A 19,670-nucleotide genomic window follows, 5' to 3' on the forward strand; every position below is an offset into this window, starting at 1 on the left:
TTAAATTGGCTTCGTCGAAATGTTGTACCTTGATAGACAGACCCCCAAGCACAGGTAAATCCTCAGATTCTGCTTGATCACAGACAATCTGCACTGCAGCACAACTAAAAAGCAGTAAAGGGGGGTCAAGCTTAAAGGGGGTCAAGCTTAAAGTATCATACTTATTTGACCTCCTTTCACACTTCTTTGTTGTACAAGTTTCTCTATATATTTTGTTTAAATTAGTTTGATTACCTTAATGTTTCACATAACTTGTATTATTTTTGAAGTGTGAAAAATTGAATAAAAGAAAAAGAAAGAAGAAAGTAAAAAGATTTTGGCACACAAGGCGTATCATATAATTTGCGGACCATGACCGAAGCACTTCCGCTTCGATCTATTCGACGAAAATCAAAAAAGGATAACTATTTTCTGCTTTATATTTAATTTAATGTAATGGTGATCTAATAACAGGCGTAACAACACATAATACATATTGTAGTTTAATACTGGCTTAAATATGATTGTTTTATATAAACTGTATTTTAAAAAATGACAATAGAACTTCATTTTGCAATAGTACCTAATTTGGCGCCTTAGACGCCAAATTAAGTGCGGTACCTCATTTGGCAGCGGTACCTCATTTGGCGTGACACAGGCACGTATTCATCCAAGCAGATCTGTTTACGTAAAATCAAGTTGAGGGGGTAATTTCATTTTCTATTTTTGTCTTTTTGACACACTGCTTTCCAACATCTGTGCTGCCAACAGAGCAGTATAAAAAAGGCAGGAAGTCCCTGAGTGAGCCTAGCATTATAGCTGGGGATAAAAAGTTACAAAATGTTTCTATTTGTGACTGGTATAGGCCTAGTAGAACTGTAGTTTTATTGGTTATTAATACTTGGTTTTTTTTACTAACAGATTTTGTAATTGTGGATAGAAAAACAGCGAATTTTCGAAGGAAGGTGGTGTAGCCTACTGTATGTAGTTAGTTGAGTACAGTACTGTGTGTAGTATAGCCTAGGCTAGGCCTAGTAGATAGAGTAGGCTTGGCAAACAAACCAGAGAGAGGGGCCTAACTTAAGTGAGTACTGTAGCCTAAGTAGTAGTAGGTAGGTACTACTGCTGAACTCATACTGCACAGATGAAACGGCGTACTGCAGGAGATCATTTGTCGGCTGTCGTCCCTGTAGGCTCTGGTCGGCGAACTGAAAACAGACCTGACGTGAGGCCTACCATTGAGAACGAAACTACAAATCATTGGAGAACGTGTGAGATATGTTCGATTCAATGGAAATCGCCTTCAGAATTTGCCCTCCATTTGCGCGAGAAACATTGTACGAAAGAGGGAGGGTCATTTGTTTGTCGCTACGGTACACATGGAATATGTCCCAGTCTCCCGTTAGAAGGTGTCAGCGATAAAGACTACGAATTTCATGTTGCTAGGGATCACATAGCAGATGATGGTAAGCAAACTTTTATTTATTTTTTTTTCATTTTCTTAATGATTTTATTTTTGTTTTAGGTATTCTCGGCATAAGATTTTTGGATTCATTTTTTTGTTATACATTATATTATAACTTTTTCATCTTTCAGTACTTTTCATTGTTTACACATTTTTTGTAAAATTTATTATGTTCATTTTAACATGTATTCTGATAATATGTAATTTTGTTTATTTTCCATACTTTCCTTTTGTACTTTGCATATTTTATATAGTATAAATAATTGCATATCGGCCTACAGTAAGTGCAGATCTGAAAAAAAATTATTTGGTTCACTTTGTGAAAAATTTGACTAAAAAAACTAATATTTACTGATAAAACCAAAAAAAATAGTCAACCGAAAACTCATTGTCTGAAAGTCAATGGGTTTTTGTTGAATTTTAAACTTGATTAAAGCTACCTACATTGCCTATTCAAAGTTGTTTGATGTATGTAAACAGTAATCATAAAATATACTGTATCCCAATAAATTGTCTGGATAAAGTGCTTAACTTGCAAAGAGCTTAATGTGAATAGAATTGAAACCATAGAGTATTTTATTATCTCTTTATGAACTTTGTTTTGAATTCACAATTTATTTTGTATTGTCACAAAGCCTCAATAATGTATGTAAAGTAAAACATATTAACATAACTATTGTACCAAGGTTTTTCATTTATTCTTAAGCTCTGTCTACACTATCAAACTTTATGTGAACAAAAATTGATGTGCCCAATATGGACATGATGATGTTTATCACTACCATATTTGTGCATATCACCACCATATTTGGGCATATTACATTTTTTGTCAAACTAGTTTGATAGTGTAGATAGAGCTTTAGACCTATTATTTGAGGATTATACAATGTACATTGGGACCATGTCAACATTATTCTACTGCATTTACTGCAGTAACTACAGTACGTTTAAATACTGTAAGATTTTTATGCAATTATTTAACAAGCTTTTTGGGGTAATTATACACATTTTTTATTGCAGCGAAAGCCTCATAAACTTCAACATTGAAAACATATAACTTTCATTTCGTTTATTTTCTACTCATTTAATATGAGAGTGCATAACATATGAACATTAAAACTAAAATGATATGTTATGGCAATAACCTGCAGTAACTGCAGTAGAACAATGCTGTCATGATCCATAAAATAAATACCACTGCAATATTAAAGTCTTTAAAATCTCTTTAAATCTTCTCTAGGATATACAAACAAAATCAATCCTTTACTGGCCAAGCAGACACGATTGACCAATCAGGCCCCATCGATAGTCAGTGACCAACACAAGTGGACTGTGTATTCATCGAGTGTTAATCTACCAGCAGTTTTGAACGATCCTAGAAAATCACGACGTGAACACGATTTCTTTACAAAGACCTGGGGAGAAGGTTTTATTGAGAACACTGTTATTCCACCTTCCCCTCATCTGCAGATAATAACCAAAGCAAACTTTGAAAAGTATTTGAACAAAACAGCAAGTGTAAGTATTGTAGGCCTAATAAAATTTGTATTGACATTTTATTGTTGTTGTTTTATATTCCTTAATTGTTTTATAGTAGGACATCTACTGTAAATAGCTGCTAAGGCAGTTTATCAGGCCATTATATATGACACGCTGGTATGTATAATTTGGCCCAGCATAAAAGAAGTTCATTTTTGTTTTAAGAAATAAATTTTGTTTTCTCTGTCTTAAAAAAAAATGTTCATGCACATCCAACACTGAGTAGCTCACCAATAAACTATTTTATCATTTTTCCTGCTTATAAACTAAGTCTCATTTGAGGCTTAGGGAGTAGAGTTGAAAGAGTTGTTACTGTACAACATTGGAATGGCACTAGGTCAGGATTGAACCTTGGACCTTGGGATTGGAAGGCAAGCATGCCACCAAGCTTTCAAAAACATATCTTGTTGTAATGTTAATCTGAAAGAGCTGACTCTAGACTTAGCTTAGCTAGCTTGCCATACACTTTATTACTTAAAATGTAGCTAGCTTGCCATACACTTTATTACTTAAAATGTTTAGTTGATTTGGTGGTCTAGTGTTTGCGCATGCGATTAAAATCTGGTGATCATTTTTGTGCTGACCTAGAAATATATATAATATTTCACCTGTCTATCATTTAGAAGGTGATTTTAATTTTGGGCACAATATCAAAACTCCAATATTTTGTAAAGTATGAATTTTTTAGAAGCAAATTATTATTATGACAGTATTTAATATTTCAACATTAATTATGTCATCATCATTGGTTTTTGATCATTCTTCTTTTTTTGTTTCCATAGAAATTAAAATGCCACAAGGTTCAATCTTCTCAGAAACAAGCACCTAGATTGCCTGCTGTGACTGGTAGGTTTGCAAGTTTATATTTTGTACCAAATTAAATATTAGAACCAGGTTGTGGAGGATGACATGGAACTGCAAATTTGTAGCTGTTATAATTTAAATTACATTTACAGCATTTGTACAATATATTTACAACTACATTTGATTTATTTTCTAACTGATAACTGTGAGTCAATTTTTTACTATGGATTTGGAAATAAAGTTTATTGTAGTGTACGTGTGACAGGTTGCTACGATTATTATAAGGTAGTACTGTACAAACATCCATTATATTAAACTACTCTTCGCTACTCAATGCTAATGTATTTGTATAGCACATTCCACAAACAATGTCCTCTCAATGCACTGCTGACGTCATGTCGGTGCTGCCAAGTGTGTGAGAACTATACACTGGGGCAACCCCCTACTCGTCTTGAAAGATGTACTAGGTTCTTTAAAGTGAACCAAGCATTTGTGTACACTGGACCTATGGTTTATAGTCCTTATCTGAGAAGACTCGTTCTACCACCAGAACCATGGAGAGAGTGACCTTCAAACCCTTGAAAAAAAATGCTCTTGTTTCACCAACATTTATAATGAGCTAAATATTTATAAAAAGGTCAGAGGTCAGTCTTTTGGTTTAAAAAATATCCATGAATTTCTCATTTTTCATTTGATTTCATATTTTTTAGATAAAAGTCAAGCAGAGTTACAGCAAATTCCAAAGGTAATTGTACTTTTTTTAGTGCTTTTTTCTGTGAATTTTGAGTTAAGCACAAATTATACTTTACGGTTGTATCAAATGTGAACAAAAAAAGGAAGTTTATTTGGTTCATCTGGAATTATTTGAGATGGGCATATGCTATACTTGTCAAGAGAACATCTGTTTATAATTGTACCATTTCCACAGAAACAGTCAACATTTATTTATGTACTCTCTAAATTTCTGTTTGACTATTTATTCAAATAAACACCTGCTTTGAATAAATGCCTTCCTTGAATAAACGCCCATTGATTGACATAATCTACAATTTACCAAGAGTTTTAATACAATTTTGACTGTATTTTATCACTTTATTAATTGTGTTGTATTTTTCCATATCTATGGAGTATTTATTTGATTATATTTACATATTACACCCAAGAAAATAAACGCCTCCCTCAAATAAACACCTCCCTCGAACAAACTCCCCTGCTTCCGGGGCGTTTATACGACATTGAATTTTATTTTATGGAAGTTAAATGATGTCTTTTGTTTTTTATTTGATTTGGCAATACTTAAATAAACAAATAATTTTAAATCTTAATTAAAAGTTTTAAAATAAATTCTTTTTTTGTAGATGTTTTTTAGAGGTGATTTTGCACTTGAGAATCCAGAAACATTTCAAGCTGTTTTACCATGGTCACAGTTTAAAAGTCGAGGAGTTGGCCAATCTTCAAAACTCCTTCAAGAAAAAGTAAGGATAAACAGTTTCTTTTGTCCTTTTATTTATAATTTGATAGTAAAGCTGATTGGATTAAAATATGGATATTTGATATTATTTACTAAAGGTCAATAGTTTTGTCGTTCAAATCAGGTTGTAAAAGAGTTATGAACACCAAATGACATGGTTCGAGTCCTACCTGATAAATACTTGTTCTCAAAATGTACTTAGCATAAAGTATGTCAGAGTAAAGGACAATACTAGCATGTTTAAATTATACAATTAATAAATTTAAATAGAAAAATAAGATTAACATATTTATTCAATTTTCTAAACCATTGCATTCTTATATTTTTATGCATCTGACAGTGAGAAACATGGCAAAATACAGGATGGATAAACTATAATTTAATAATGTATCGTGCTTAAAACTCAGTCTCATTTGAGTAGAATAGAAAGAGTTATGAGTTACAACCCTAGCACTAGGTCAGGATCGAACCTGCCCCTTAGGATTGGAAGGCAAGCAGATTAGCCACCAATACCTCTCCCTACTTCAACCAATACATACAGTACATTTTACAGTACAGTATACCTTACTACATTTTTTATCATCTTAGTTGAGTCATTACTTGGATTCAGTTGAGGTTGAACTTGCTCGTCAAATCTCACAAAGGTCAACGGCGTTCTTCACGGCTATGGCGTCACATGACAAATTACAGGACAACCTTATTTCCACCTGCTCAGCTATTAAAGACTTACGGTAATGATGGTTATCAAAACATCAAATATGTTAGGGTCCCTAATGTTCAGCTTCGGCTGGATGGACCACCTGCATTAAATATTGTTGAAATAAATAATTGATTGGTTTGGGGAGGGGAGGCTTGGTGTTATGGGTGTGCTCTGGCCACTTTATAGAAGTTTTGTATAAAGAATTACAGTACGTGTCTATAGCTAAAGAATAAAGATGTTACCATTATAACATTTAATGACTCTTTTTTAAATTGATGTTTAATAACCTAGTCCTAATGGATTGTTCCACCTGGGCTGACAAAAAGATAACCTCTACAAGAAAGGGGAAACAAACAGGTGTGAACAAACAACCTCCTTGACAGATGTAATAAATATTTTTATGTTATTTAATGATGACAAACTTTGACAAACATGTTGTTTGATATCTATAGGGAACGGATAACAGCAGTAGATGATGTGCTAGCTAAAAGATCGTTAGAAACATTAGGTTACAAAATCTCAAGAGTGAACCATGCAAAAGTCTTTAATAAGGTAAGTCTGCTTAACAATTAAGCTTTGTCTACACTATCAAACTTTATGTGACAAAAAAGTGTGATGTGCCCAAATATGGTAGTGATATGCCAAAATATGGTAGTGATATGACATCATCATGTCCATATATGGGCACATCATATTTTTTTCTCACATAAAGTTTGATAGTGTAGACTGAGCATTATATAAGGAAGGTCACATAGTTTGTTTTGAGACACCGGTGTTTTACATAGATATATTATAAGCACTAAATGGCCAACTATGCAACAGCATAGGGACCACTTTCTCTGAAAAAAATGACCATTTTATCAGATCAAAATTGTCATTTAGTTAATAGTATAGTATATAAAAATATTTTTTAAAAATCAACATGTATGTATTGTCTTAAATTGACTATACTGTAGTTAATCAAAATAAGATGATTGATTTCTTTATAAAATTGTTAGCAAATTAGAGGCTGCATAAGAATTATATGTTCTCGCGGTTGAATTATAAGAAACAATTCGAAACAAAATAACTGTATATCACTTTTTAATATTTATTTTGGGGTCAGCATAGTTAGGAAAGAAATAATGAGATGTATACAGGTCATACGTTGTCATGACACCATTTGACTGAAAATAAGATGAATAATTTCTTGGCAAAATTGTTAGCAAGTGAGAGGCCACATAAGAATGATATGTTCCCGCATTTGAATCATAAGAAACAAAAAAATAAATGTACTTACTTTCTAATATTTATTTTGGGGTCAGCATACTTGGGAAAGAAATAATGAGATGTACCTGTATACAGGTCGTACGTTGTCATGTGTTTTTCGACCTTGTCATGTTTTGTCGTGACACCATCTGACCGAAAATGGTTAACATCCAATCAGTTGTAAAGTCTAAATGAAACCATCAAATATTCTTTCTTGTCATTCTAGTTAAAACTGATGGCAACTGTTCATCAAACCCAGCCTACCATCCAGCTGTTGTTGTCAACTTCAGAGTTTGTTGGCGCGCTTGACCTAATCTCAACAACACAAGAGGTTCTGACACAGGAACTGTCTGGCATACAAAGTTTCAGGTAATATTACTATATTATTATGGATGCCATGAAAAAGTAAAGACCCCATTGTTACTAATTACTATTACCTTTTGTATATATTAACCTACTACTACTACTCTACTACTACTGACTAATTTGTGTAATTTATTGCAATGTCTGTGGTATGTCACTCTCAAAAAACAAAACAACAAAACAAAATATTGTGTACACTTAAACTTTATGTCAATGGCTACCAGATGTCTCTATGTAGATGGTTACCAGTACCAATAGACAGTTAACGAAAGGCCAACTCAGACACTGTCACAAGGCGCAACCCGATGACGTAAAAACTACGCCCGACGCTATCTCAAGACGACTCGAAGAGTCAATTCCAGGATAGGTTTTTTGTCAGGCCTTGTCGTATGACACTGACTGCGTTTGCCTTTAGCAGCCATGAAGGACAGGAAAACACAAAATGGCCAGCATATTAAAAAATGTTGTTTAAATAAATTTAAACAACATTTTTGAATACATAAAGTATTATGAAAAACAAGCAAATTAGAATATTTGTATGTTTTATTACAGAATAAACTCTATGTAACTCATCATCATGACAATAAAATTAATAATTTCTTGGTAAAAGTCTTAAATATCAAATAATAATAATATGTTGTTGTCTGAAAACGCTGCAATGTAGGCAAAGTTATGCGTATTGTACCTTTAAATAATCATATGTCATTGGCCGATATGATGCAGCCGTTTCGATGCTGGAACACTTTGTGAGCTGTGATTATGTTGAATTGACTATTTAGAAATAGATATGTAATATATATATTATTATTTTCCTTGCTGCTATTATATTCATTTTACAACTCCCTTTCTTTAGGCATCTTGGCTCTCAGCTTATTGAGTTGGAAAAACTGATTGATAAAATGATGCATGAAGAGTTTGTTCGTTTTGCAAGTTCAGATTTGAACAGGCCAATCGACGACGACACAGGGCCAGACGAGGTGTGTTTCAGTTTTACTTCTATTTATTTTCTAAATCTATAGATACTTGCTTTAAAATTGTATTACTTCTGAGTATTCTCAGTATGAGTAAGGCAAAAAACTTCTGGCAACAGTACATACAGTATGCACAATAGTAATATGCACAGATTTTATAACAAATAATAACAAACATAACTTTAATTTTCATCTATTTACAGGAAAAGCTGTCCAGTATAATTCTCGGACTTCTTCGGCAACATAAATTTAGCTTTTTAGAAGACTACAAAAATGAAAGTACAACGTCTATAAAAACAATGGTTAAACAAGTAAGATTTGGGAAATTCCTTTTTTTTTTGGATCCTAGAAATCATGTTGTTAATTTCAACATTCATTGACTGATGTAATAGTTGATTTTAATGTTAATATATTTATATACAGTAGTGCATTCCATTAACAATGTCATCATCTATAGACTATAGTAGTTATAAATTTGATGTTACACTTTTCAATTACATGCTTCTCGGCTAAGGGTCAAGCGAGTGAGTTGCCATAAGGCTATTGATCACGATTCCACTGTCTTAATCACTTGGTCATTCATTTTGTCTTCTAGACGGTGGTTGCTGCTGTCTCTGAAGCTGACAGTATCGATGTAGAGGGCAATTTGGGCAGGTAAATAGTTATTTCTTTGCAGTGCAATTGCTAAATTTCAAGACACGCACAACAATATTAGATGCTTATGTCGAAGATTATGTAATGATCTAGCCCCATGACATTTCGTTGAAAAGATATTTCCAACCACTTCTGCAGCATGCTGTACTCCAACTTTTACCAGGGAGTAGCTAATAAACAGTTACGTAATCGACTCCTCATAGAATATTGACACTTTTTTCCGAATAATTTCCACGGAAACTATGTGTTAAGCTCTCTCTACACAAATGTGATGTGCACATATATGGACATAATGATGTTATATCACTATCATATTTGGGCACATCAGACTTTTTTTGTCAAACTAGTTTGATAGTGTAGATAGTGCATGAGAGTAGATGTTTTTTGGAGGGTACTGTACAATACCTTCATTATTGTTCTATTTTAGTAGGTATATATTTGATTTCTTTATTTACATGACGGTGATTGTATAAATGTCTTTTAGTCTAGCAGACCAGATGAGGCTGTTAAACTTTACCGAATGGCTTCAGATGTTCAAGATTGTTTTCATTAATTTAGCAAAGCTTCTTCATCGAGTTAAGGTAGGAAATCCTATTTTTACTATTTATCCCATTTTTCTTTAAAGCTCTGTCTACACTATCAAACTTTATTTGACAAAAAAATGTGTTGTGCCCATATATGGACATGATGATTTCATAGCACTACCATATTTGTGCATATCACTTCCATATTTGGGCACATCAAACTTTTTTTGTCAAGCTAGTGTGATAGAGTAGACAGAGCTTAACTCTTAAGTAAATAGGCTCTGTATTGACTAGACGTGCGTTAATTTCCAAGTCTAAAAAATGAATGCTTACATCCTGTGGCATTAGTGCTTCCTTTTCCAATAGTACATTGTCAATCTATATTAACTGCTGAAGGAATGTATGAAAACATACCTCACAATACATTGACTTTGCCTTTTATTCTATCTTTTCAAGTGCAATATATTTATAAAAGTTCCCCGACAAAAACTTAGAAATGTCTCAATACACAATATGCCTGATATTACAGATCTGTTTTGCTCTGCATACTACATCTGTTTTTCTCTCTTCAAGTGAGCTATTCTATTAATAGTCCCTTGATAAACCTAATGTTTTATTTCTTCTCAGATGACATGGATAATAATGTATAGACTGATTGACGTTGCCGTAGGAAAGAGCACATCATCTGCAGGTGACCTGGTGGAAGAAGAAGAATCAGAAAACAATGCAGAAAACTCACAAAGTGATACACAGCTAGATCCTCAGAAAGAGATAGCGTAAATATCGTATTTATTCAAATAAACACCCAAGGGAGATCATTTTTTTGTTCAAATAAACTCCCGCCACCTGCATATACAAAAAATACTGTATATATATATATATATATATATATATATATATAAATCCAAAGGCAAATTACTGAAAAAAATGACAATGCTGTGGGTATCAGTGGCTGGATCTCAATGGAGATACAAATAAAAAAGCGAAAAGCTAAATCAAAACGATAAAGTAAACAGCCAGAAAAGTTAGCAGAGCTTTCGGGCAACACTAGCCCTTCATCAGTGCAAGTGTATATATATATATATATATACTTGCACTGATGAAGGGCTAGTGTTGCCCGAAAGCTCTGCTAACTTTTCTGGCTGTTTTACTTATCGTTTTGATTTAGCTTTTCGCTTTTTTTTTTTGTATCTCCATTGAGATCCAGCCACTGATAGCTTCCAAGCATTTTGATAACATTTTTACATATTTACTGCACTTTTTGATACTAATTGTTTTATATTTTTTCATATCTTTCATATATGTTACCACATTACACCCAAAAAATAAATGCCTACCTCGAATAAAAACCACCTCCCTTGAATAAACATCCCTAAAAGCCCTACCAAACAATAAAATGCCCTGGTGCGTTTATTTGAATAATTACGGTAGTTTTCAATTTGTGTTTCATCTCATACAAACAAAACTGGTGTTTGCTTTGTAGATTGTTTGGTGTCTTAAAGTAACAAGTCCACTCAGTCTAATGATTACTTTAGGGCTTCCACAAAGCTTAATGCCTACTTGTTTCCAGCCCCCAAGCCTATAGCCAAAGAGGTCTGATTCAGAGTCAGCTGAAGTGATAGTAAATAGGCCTGAACAGCCTAGCTCATGACAATGTTTACCCCTTTTATATAAAAATCCAGTAGCCATATTCACCAATCGCATTTAACCCATAAGTGAAATATTTCCCTTATATATTAAGTGTTTCACTTAAATATTTAAATATTTCCCTTAAATTGTATTCATTTATATAGGAGATACTTTAATTGTAACCTATCATAACTCTATTAAATACTTGTATAAAATGTTATTATTTTGACTTGATAGATCTGATGCAGATATCTTGATTGCACCAGTGGAACATCAGCGGCTGAGTACTGGTTTGAAAGAGATGCTGGTAATGTTGTGCAACTATGCTCACGACCGAAGTCTTAAGCTTCTTATTGCAAGGGGAAAGGTAGAGTTATTGTAGTTATTGATAACATTATAATAAAATGAATATAAAGAGTAAAGAACCAAATTTCCCTACTATGACGTAACTGTACTGAATGCTTAATATATTAGAGTTTACATATTATTATTGTTAATAATAATAATAATAATAATAATTCAACATTTATTAATTTCTATCAATTTGTCTTAATATGCTGAAAATTGAGTACAAGTACGTCAGATTAGGGCTAAGCATTGACTTACTTATCTCCATAATGCAAAGCTAATTTATAGTGATTAGTGGTAATATAGTTGTACTATATAAGTGTGTCGCACAGTTAAATGGAATAGTGGTGATTTTAAAGGTTTGTATTATAAGTTATGTTCAGATGGCCTTGCATGTAACAGGTAAAGATACATCAAACCTGAAATTATATGCACACATTACTTCCGATGAGCGTCCACACAATGCTTAATACAAGTTGCATTTTACTTACTAGCTTTGAAGTAATTGCATATAGTTTACACATGTATCATTATATTCTTTAATTATATTCATTATATTCTTTATGTACGCTGAAGTAACAACTAGTAAATTGTCTGTAGTAAGGTTGTGAGTTAAGTAAATCAATACACAGAGTGTCTTCATAGGCTTACAACAAGCTACTTACTCGTCTGTTCCTATAGCTATAGTGGTAAAAAATATTGTTTTTGTTAAAATAGTGATAATGCTGTGGGTGTTACAAAATAGTGATAAACTAAATGCTGTGCATGTCACAATATAGTGATCAATGCTGTGGTTTTCACAAAGTAATATGTATGGTGGTTTTTCACAAAATGATAACTACTATTTGTAAGCCAGCTAAAACTATGTCACTACTGTCTGTGTGATGTGTAATTGAATCAATTATGATTGCTATTTAAACAGCTGCTGCATTTGTGTTGCTTTATCTTGCTATCTTCATTCAATGAAACATATTTGTAAATGACCTATCTAATAGTACACGGTAGTTAATCAAAATTATATTTTGTCTAGTCATTGTCCATATCATTATTATGATTTTCAGCAGTGTGTTTAGAGTGAAGAAACTAAAACCTAATGTTGACATTTAGATTGAAAAGTGGATCACTAGTATCATCACAGCACACCAACCCCCCAACACACACACTCCCCTATCCTCCCACAACACACACACTCCCGTACCCAACCCCCCCCCCCCCCCCCACCCTGTTCCTATTCAATCTATTTTAAAATTGAGATATTATTACTAATTTGTTTTAATTATTAACAACTTTAGCCAATCGAAATGTTATATAAAAAAAAAGTTTATAATAAATTTTGTTTTCTTTTTTTAGGATGGTTTTCTAGAGAAATTAAGCTCCAGTGAATTTGTGTCTTTATCTCGATCAATAGAGTCCTTTGTGACGCAGTGTGAAACCGTTTGTGGAAAAAGAAGTAGCTCTTTAAGAGGAGGGCTACAAAACCAGGTAAATAACTTGCCATAAACACTCTAAGATGTTTTTGTTTTTTTGTTTATTCAGAGGTGGGGGTGATTAATAGAGGTGTTAATTTAAATGGGGCGAAGAGAAAATTTAAACCATCCTGTAAAAATACTCAAAGAAAAAATTTCGAAATAGTAGAGTTTTAAACTCTTTTTCTTGATATACAGATGCTCCACCATTTTGATCACTGAGCCTGTACTTTTTCTGGCTTAAGAAAATAAAATCAAACCCTAATGTTTCATTTTCACAACACTCCACCCAGCTATTCACCAATCAATATGCGCGTAACATGAAAACAAACATTAAAGTTTGATTTTATTTTCCGGATCTGGACTGGAGCAAGTGTGAAAGATGCTTTACTCTTATCACTTGTTGTGTACAGTATGGAGAGTGTAACGGCAATCTAAAGCCCGGCGCACACTAGAGCTTCCGGCTGAGCCAACTGGCACGAGTAACACTTGCCTCACAGTGTGCGCCGGGGATTTCGTGAGGAATCGGCCACGCGTGCCGCTGAGGAAAATATCTATCGTGTTTAATATTTTTTGGCACGCGTGCCATTTTCCTCAAGTGTGCGCTGAACGTGAGCTTCCTGCTCACTAAAAAATTCCACTGCGCATGCCATGTTCTGATTTATTATGATATTTCAGCGCATGCCGTATAGCGTAGTAAGTAATTATCCAATCAGAAAATCGCGTACTGGAGGCGTTTAGTGTGCGTCCGATAGAACGCGATCACAGTTTGCGGCAATTTTTTTAGTGAGCCAAGTGTTACTCGTGCCAGTTGGCTCAGCCGAAAGCTCTAGTGTGCACCGGGCTTAAAGGTGTAATTCCAAATAAATAAATAAATTCTACATCTGACTGAAAAATAATCCTAATCTATTACAAGGTTTTCCAGAAATATCTGTTTCCATTAAATTTCCTTGTATTTATTTTTAACCCAGGCAAACAAGTTTGTAAATAGATTTCATGAGGAAAGAAAAACCAAAATGAGGTTAGTATATAGACAGATGTCCAATTGTTTTTTGTTTGTTTGTTTTTTTTTCAGCAGGAAATTTCTTCTTGTTAACATTTTAAATAATCTGACTTCAATTTTACAGTTTACTATTGGATAATGAGAGATGGAAACAGGCAGAGGTTCCAGCTAGTTTCCAAGATTTACTTAGTGCAATGGCTAAAGGTAATAAACACATATTTAATACATCAGAAGTACCTTTGAGGGGTAGTGGTACCAATACAGTATTAATTCTCCCTGGGGTATATGACTCCCAAATTGGATAAGCTCACTTCCAATGTTGCAACATGATTTAAGGGTCTTTCACACCTGTTCCGGCACGGTTCCGGTCCGGCGCCGGCAAATCCAAGCGAACGTCATGTCAAAATTATTCTACTGCATTTACTGCAATAAAATATGATTTGATTTTGTTGAAGTTTATGAGGCTTTCACTAAAATATATAATGTGTATGATTACCTAAATAAAACTTGCTAAACAAATAATTGCATAAACAGGTTAAACCAAATGTAGTTACTGCAGTAAATGCAGTAGAATAATTTTGACATGGTCCTTTACTTTTATGTTTAAACCACTAGTACAGCTAGCAAGTGGCAAAAACTGAAATGATATTTACATTAAATTACAAAAATTGTGTATTGTAAAATGTGTACTGGATTCTATTCAATAGCAATATATTGGTATTTCAGTTTTCATATTAAAACAGATGTTTTAGCAGACTGAAGAACAGCCAATGATATTGATTTGTCTGTATTTAGTCAATATGCAATTACTACCATAGACTTAATAGTGCATTTGAACTAAATGTTATATAATATGTGTATAATATGTATGACCCTATGTTGTAAGAACCTATTTTTGTGTTTTACAGGGGAAATATCACTTGCCTTATTAGCAAGAATGGACCAAGGTTTGTTGCAAAAATATGCTTAATTATTAATATGTCCTCTAATTAAAGACCACTTATGATTTTTTTTGTATTTTATACACAGGAAAGCGGTATTGAAGGGTGTTTTAATTTGATGTATGTCACAATTGTCATTTATAGAATTATAGAAAAGGGGCCCAAAAAAAGGGTTGGAATTTAGATAACTGCACTTTTTTTTCTACACTTTGATTGTTTGATGTGACAAAGATTGATGATAAATTGCACTTTGTATTGTTTATTTTGACATAATGTCATAAAATGTTTAAAATGAAAACTTGATATTCCTATTTCTTTGCTATATTGATTTATCAGTTTAAATATACAGTAAATCTTGTTTTTTTAGGCAATGAAGAATGTAAAGCTGCTGAATATGTGGAGATAGATGGAAATAAATATGCTGTAGTAGGGTAGGTATCGTGAAATGAACTGCTACCATGGAGGAAATTTACTTCATGGTGCTACTTATGCCCATGCTTACCATAACAGTGTATCAATTACAATTTTTCAATTCAATTTTTATTAGTAAAAAAAACATTTTAATTATTTTGCTTTAAGGCACTCTTAGTTATATTTTTAGCAAAATTTACGTTTATTTATAATTATATTGTATGTATTTTGGTATGGACGCTGCCATTGAAAGTATTCCGCAATATTCAAATACCCACTGGCCATAGTGCGCTATATCGGGGATGCTCACTGGCCATCAAAATGAACGCATACTGGCCAAACCTACCCAACCCTTTTAGTTTAATTTCATAATTCACTAAAAGCTGTTGTACTTTAACATCACTTGAAATTTACAATACAAATACTGTAGCAACAGAAAGTTATCACATGGTATTATCATGTTTTACTCTTTTAAAAAATATATTTCAGTTTTGTGTAAAACCTTATAATTGATAACAGCTGACGTAATTTTACCTTATAGAACGGTGCTAATGTTACTAAAGATGGTTGCTGAATATTGCCAGTGTGTTGAGGATATTCCGTCAGTAACGCTTGATATATTAACAAGACTAATTGAAATATTACAGGTACCATTCAACATTGAAACAAACTCAAATCGTATGTTATTGCAGTAAATAGAATTGTAGTTACTGTAGTAACTGCAGTATAATCATTTTGACATGATTACTTACTACTTTGGAAGTGGATAATTGAAGAAAGTTAGAAACAATTTTAATAAGCCTTAAAATTTGTCAATAATATAATACAATTAATTTAATATCCTATTATTGAGTGTGTACTAATATTGTGATTTTTCCATGACATTTTGTTGTTTCTTTTCAACAGAATTTTAACTCTCGTTCCTGTCAGCTTGTTTTGGGAGCAGGAGCCTTACAATTAGTAGGACTTAAAACAATAACTACCAAAAATTTAGGTAGAGTTCTTTTTAAAAATGTATTTATTACTTATTAACTACATACTACTTGCATAAATGCCTCCTAAATTAAATAAAAAATACAACACAATTAGTATCAAGTGATAGAATACAGTAAAAAATGTATTAAAATAGATGATTGGAAGCTAAGAATTTTACTACAAATAGAAATGTGCTATACACACATATATTTTTTGTATGCATGTGGCGGGGAATTTATTTGAGGAAAAAACAAATCTCCAAGCTTGGTGGTTAAAATGCTTGCCAATCCCGAGGTCCCTGGTTCAAATCCTTTCTGACAGCAAATACAACACCATTTTATATAAGTTAAAGCATGGGTTTTACATTTTGTAATTCGCGGGTCATGCTGGATTATCTGAAAATAAAAATGTGGGGAGGGGGAAGAACTATAAAGAAAATTTACTTATACAGTACTTAAATTTTAGAAAACTAAAATGAAATCTTCATTATGTTCTAGGCTTAGCCTCTAGATGTCTTCAATTAATCAGTTTTTACATTCCAATTGTGAAGCAATTCTTTGCTGAGCGCCTGCTACCTCGCCAGATGACGGTGCTTCGTTCTTTTGACAAAATTCTCAAGGTTAGTAATGTAAAACGTAGTAGAAATAGAAACAAAATTACAAATAGGAATTCTTAATCAGCACCATCAAACGGGTTATAACTTTCAGTTAATGACAAATAATTATGTAGTTGTGCTTAAAAACTACTACTAATTAGAAAATATACAGCGGTGTTGAAAATTCACTCATGCATGCAATCAACTAAAAAATTGAATCACGAAAAATGGCTGACTCAAGATTTGATTAATATTTAATCAATCATGCTTGATTAAAAGCGAATTATTATCTTTATTCTTTTTACTGGGGAGCCTGTTCAGTAGTAAACTACTGTTTATACTGGGGAGCCTGTTCAGTAGTAAACTACTGTTCTCCCACAGTTATCTTCACTTCATAATCTAAACATGAAATACTATACACATTCTGTAGACGTTTTCTATTTTGTCATTCAATTTAGGACTATAATGATCATGTACAGGAAATCTCCAATAAACTAATTGCAATTATGGATGATACATTTAATCATTGTCTTTCAAAGGTAAGTGGCCTTTGTCTTTGGAATATTTATTATTTTTAATGTTTAAACACTAAAGTTTATGTAGTTTCTGCTTTATGGAGTATAAATAAAATGTATGGAGAATATACACTGCAGTACAGTAAAATCATGTTTGTAAGTATTGTATACATTCACTTAAGTCAATCTGCATTTGAGAATTCTCCTTACTGTAAATACAACACTTAAGTGTGATGTTTTTCTTAAATACTAAATATTTCACTTAATTCAATCAATATTTAAGAAGTAATAATTACTGTAAATATTCACCAATCACACTTAAACTGAATACAGTCACTGTTGCTGTCAACAACCACACTTAAGTGATATTCCCCTACATACTAAGTATTTCACTTAAGTCAATAAATATATATAAAGAATAAGTGGTTTTCAATTAGATATTGAAGAAGAATTTTAAGGGTGGCCTAAGTATGTATGATATGTTAGCTTATTTATGCTCTTGTCTGTGTTTCAGTGGGAAGTCAAAGCACCTGTTCCGTCACTTACTTTTCGTGAAATCTGTAAGAGAATTCGCAAGATACATGAAGCCGTTGTCGATATTCTACCACCAGAACAAATTAAAGATTTGTTTATACAAATGAACAATTCATTTAAAACACACCTTAATAAGCAGCTAATTATTTTGAATGTAACCAATGATGGTGGGCCTAAACATGGGTGAGTAATTCGAAAGTTTTCCCAAATACATTTGCCGCTTTTTGGTACATTGTGTAATACATTATCACATATGTATCACATGTGATGCCTAGATTGTAGGGTATAAGCCTTACCTTAACCATAACATAATACATGCCTTGTTGAAGGAACACTCATGACTCTCCAACAAAGGTGTTTGTTTCACGGAAAAGAGTCCTTTTAATAGCGCGGTGTCTCAGAGACTGGTATCGACAGTTTGTATCTCATCACAAGGAGATGGATTTAAATTAATAGATGTTTTACTGAAAATATAATTTCCCATTTTTAAATAATTGTTTAATTTTCTTTCCAGCCTAGTGACCTCTGAGCTAGTATTCTATACCGAGTGTGTGCAATTGACCAGTGGCCTTGATAAACTTGACAATATGAATGATATATGGGTCAGAAGGTAACAGTAACCTGCAGAGAGTGCCCTCTTATGCTTTTTTGCATTACATGGGTACCACTTTCGTATGTAATGAATCTTCATGATATTGCTAATGTACTGTGTATAAGGCGGTAAGTTATTCTTCCTCGGTCACATTTGCCTCATTTGAATACACGGTCACACTAGACTGAACAACCATGCCATCATAATCAATTGACGTGACTATCCCAACCGAAATGTTTGGTCGAGTGGTAAAGGGTTTACTCTATGACACTGGAACCCTGGGTTTGAGGTCTATCAATAGCATGTTTTTTTTTAATAGTTGAGAGAGATTAGAGGGTTAGGTTAAGTATATTTAGGAAGGTAATCTCGTCTTCTGTCTAGGCAAATGTGACCGAGGAAGAAGAGATTACCGTATAAGGCAGCCTATGTCCATTTTTTCCTCTATGTAATAATTGTCGATAGAGGGCCATTTTAGTGACCAATTAAGTTAGTTCTTATGCCATTTAGTGCCTCGGTAAATTATTTTGTCAAAAAGTTTTATTGACAATGATTACTGAACAAATGAAATTTAATCTATTCAAGATAGGTCACAAAAAACAATATTTTTAGTGTGTGAAGTCTACCAAAAGATTTCAAATGTACCATCTCTAGATTTATGTCTAGTGTGCTAGCTGAGACAGCAACCAAAAAAAAAGATTTTACACACTTGGGGTTTGTTGGGTGGGTAGGGCTGGGTTTTGAAATAACAAAAAAAAGAGTGTATTCACTTTTTATAAGAGTGTATTCACTCTATATAAGAGTGTATTCACTCCAAGTAAGAGTGTATTTACTCCATGTATTAGTGAATTCACTTTACATAAGAGCTTATTCACTCCATTCACTGTATTCAATATAAAAATGTATTTACTCTATAATAGTGAATTCACTCAACATAAGAGTGTAT

The 19,670-nt window shown here is 32.9% G+C and overlaps 1 protein-coding gene across 4 annotated transcripts; it reads left to right on the forward strand.

The window, feature by feature from the left end:
- Positions 1-750: 750 nt before the first annotated feature.
- On the forward strand, positions 751-19,433 carry LOC144851528 (vacuolar protein sorting-associated protein 54-like). Of its 4 annotated transcripts, none has more exons than XM_078709041.1 (26): positions 751-811; positions 1,124-1,445; positions 2,685-2,962; positions 3,766-3,829; positions 4,498-4,532; positions 5,146-5,262; positions 5,847-5,989; positions 6,411-6,510; positions 7,433-7,575; positions 8,423-8,546; positions 8,744-8,851; positions 9,136-9,194; positions 9,679-9,775; positions 10,346-10,494; positions 11,585-11,714; positions 13,046-13,177; positions 14,133-14,182; positions 14,289-14,368; positions 15,073-15,111; positions 15,473-15,536; positions 16,058-16,163; positions 16,423-16,510; positions 16,989-17,110; positions 17,545-17,625; positions 18,116-18,318; positions 18,650-19,433. In XM_078709041.1, exons 2-26 carry the CDS (start codon positions 1,124-1,126, stop codon positions 18,747-18,749), a joined length of 2,934 nt encoding a protein of 977 aa, XP_078565167.1. In that variant the 5' UTR covers positions 751-811; the 3' UTR covers positions 18,750-19,433. The 4 variants fall into 4 exon arrangements, 3 of the variants coding, with proteins under 3 accessions (XP_078565167.1, XP_078565165.1, XP_078565166.1); XM_078709039.1 differs by lacking the exon at positions 751-811 and adding an exon at positions 821-838; XM_078709040.1 differs by lacking the exon at positions 751-811 and adding an exon at positions 844-944.
- Positions 19,434-19,670: the final 237 nt, after the last annotated feature.

This window comes from Antedon bifida, chromosome 9, assembly GCF_963402885.1.
Source record: "Antedon bifida chromosome 9, ecAntBifi1.1, whole genome shotgun sequence".
Taxonomy (NCBI): Eukaryota; Metazoa; Echinodermata; class Crinoidea; order Comatulida; family Antedonidae; genus Antedon; species Antedon bifida.

Bases quoted from the DNA above. Each gene is read 5' to 3' on its own strand.
- LOC144851528 (XM_078709041.1), top strand. From the start codon at position 1,124: ATGAAACGGCGTACTGCAGGAGATCATTTGTCGGCTGTCGTCCCTGTA. The intron at 8,852-9,135 runs GTAAGATTTGGG...TTTGTCTTCTAG, and splicing joins TAAAAACAATGGTTAAACAA to ACGGTGGTTGCTGCTGTCTC. The intron at 16,511-16,988 runs GTAGAGTTCTTT...ATTATGTTCTAG, and splicing joins AATAACTACCAAAAATTTAG to GCTTAGCCTCTAGATGTCTT.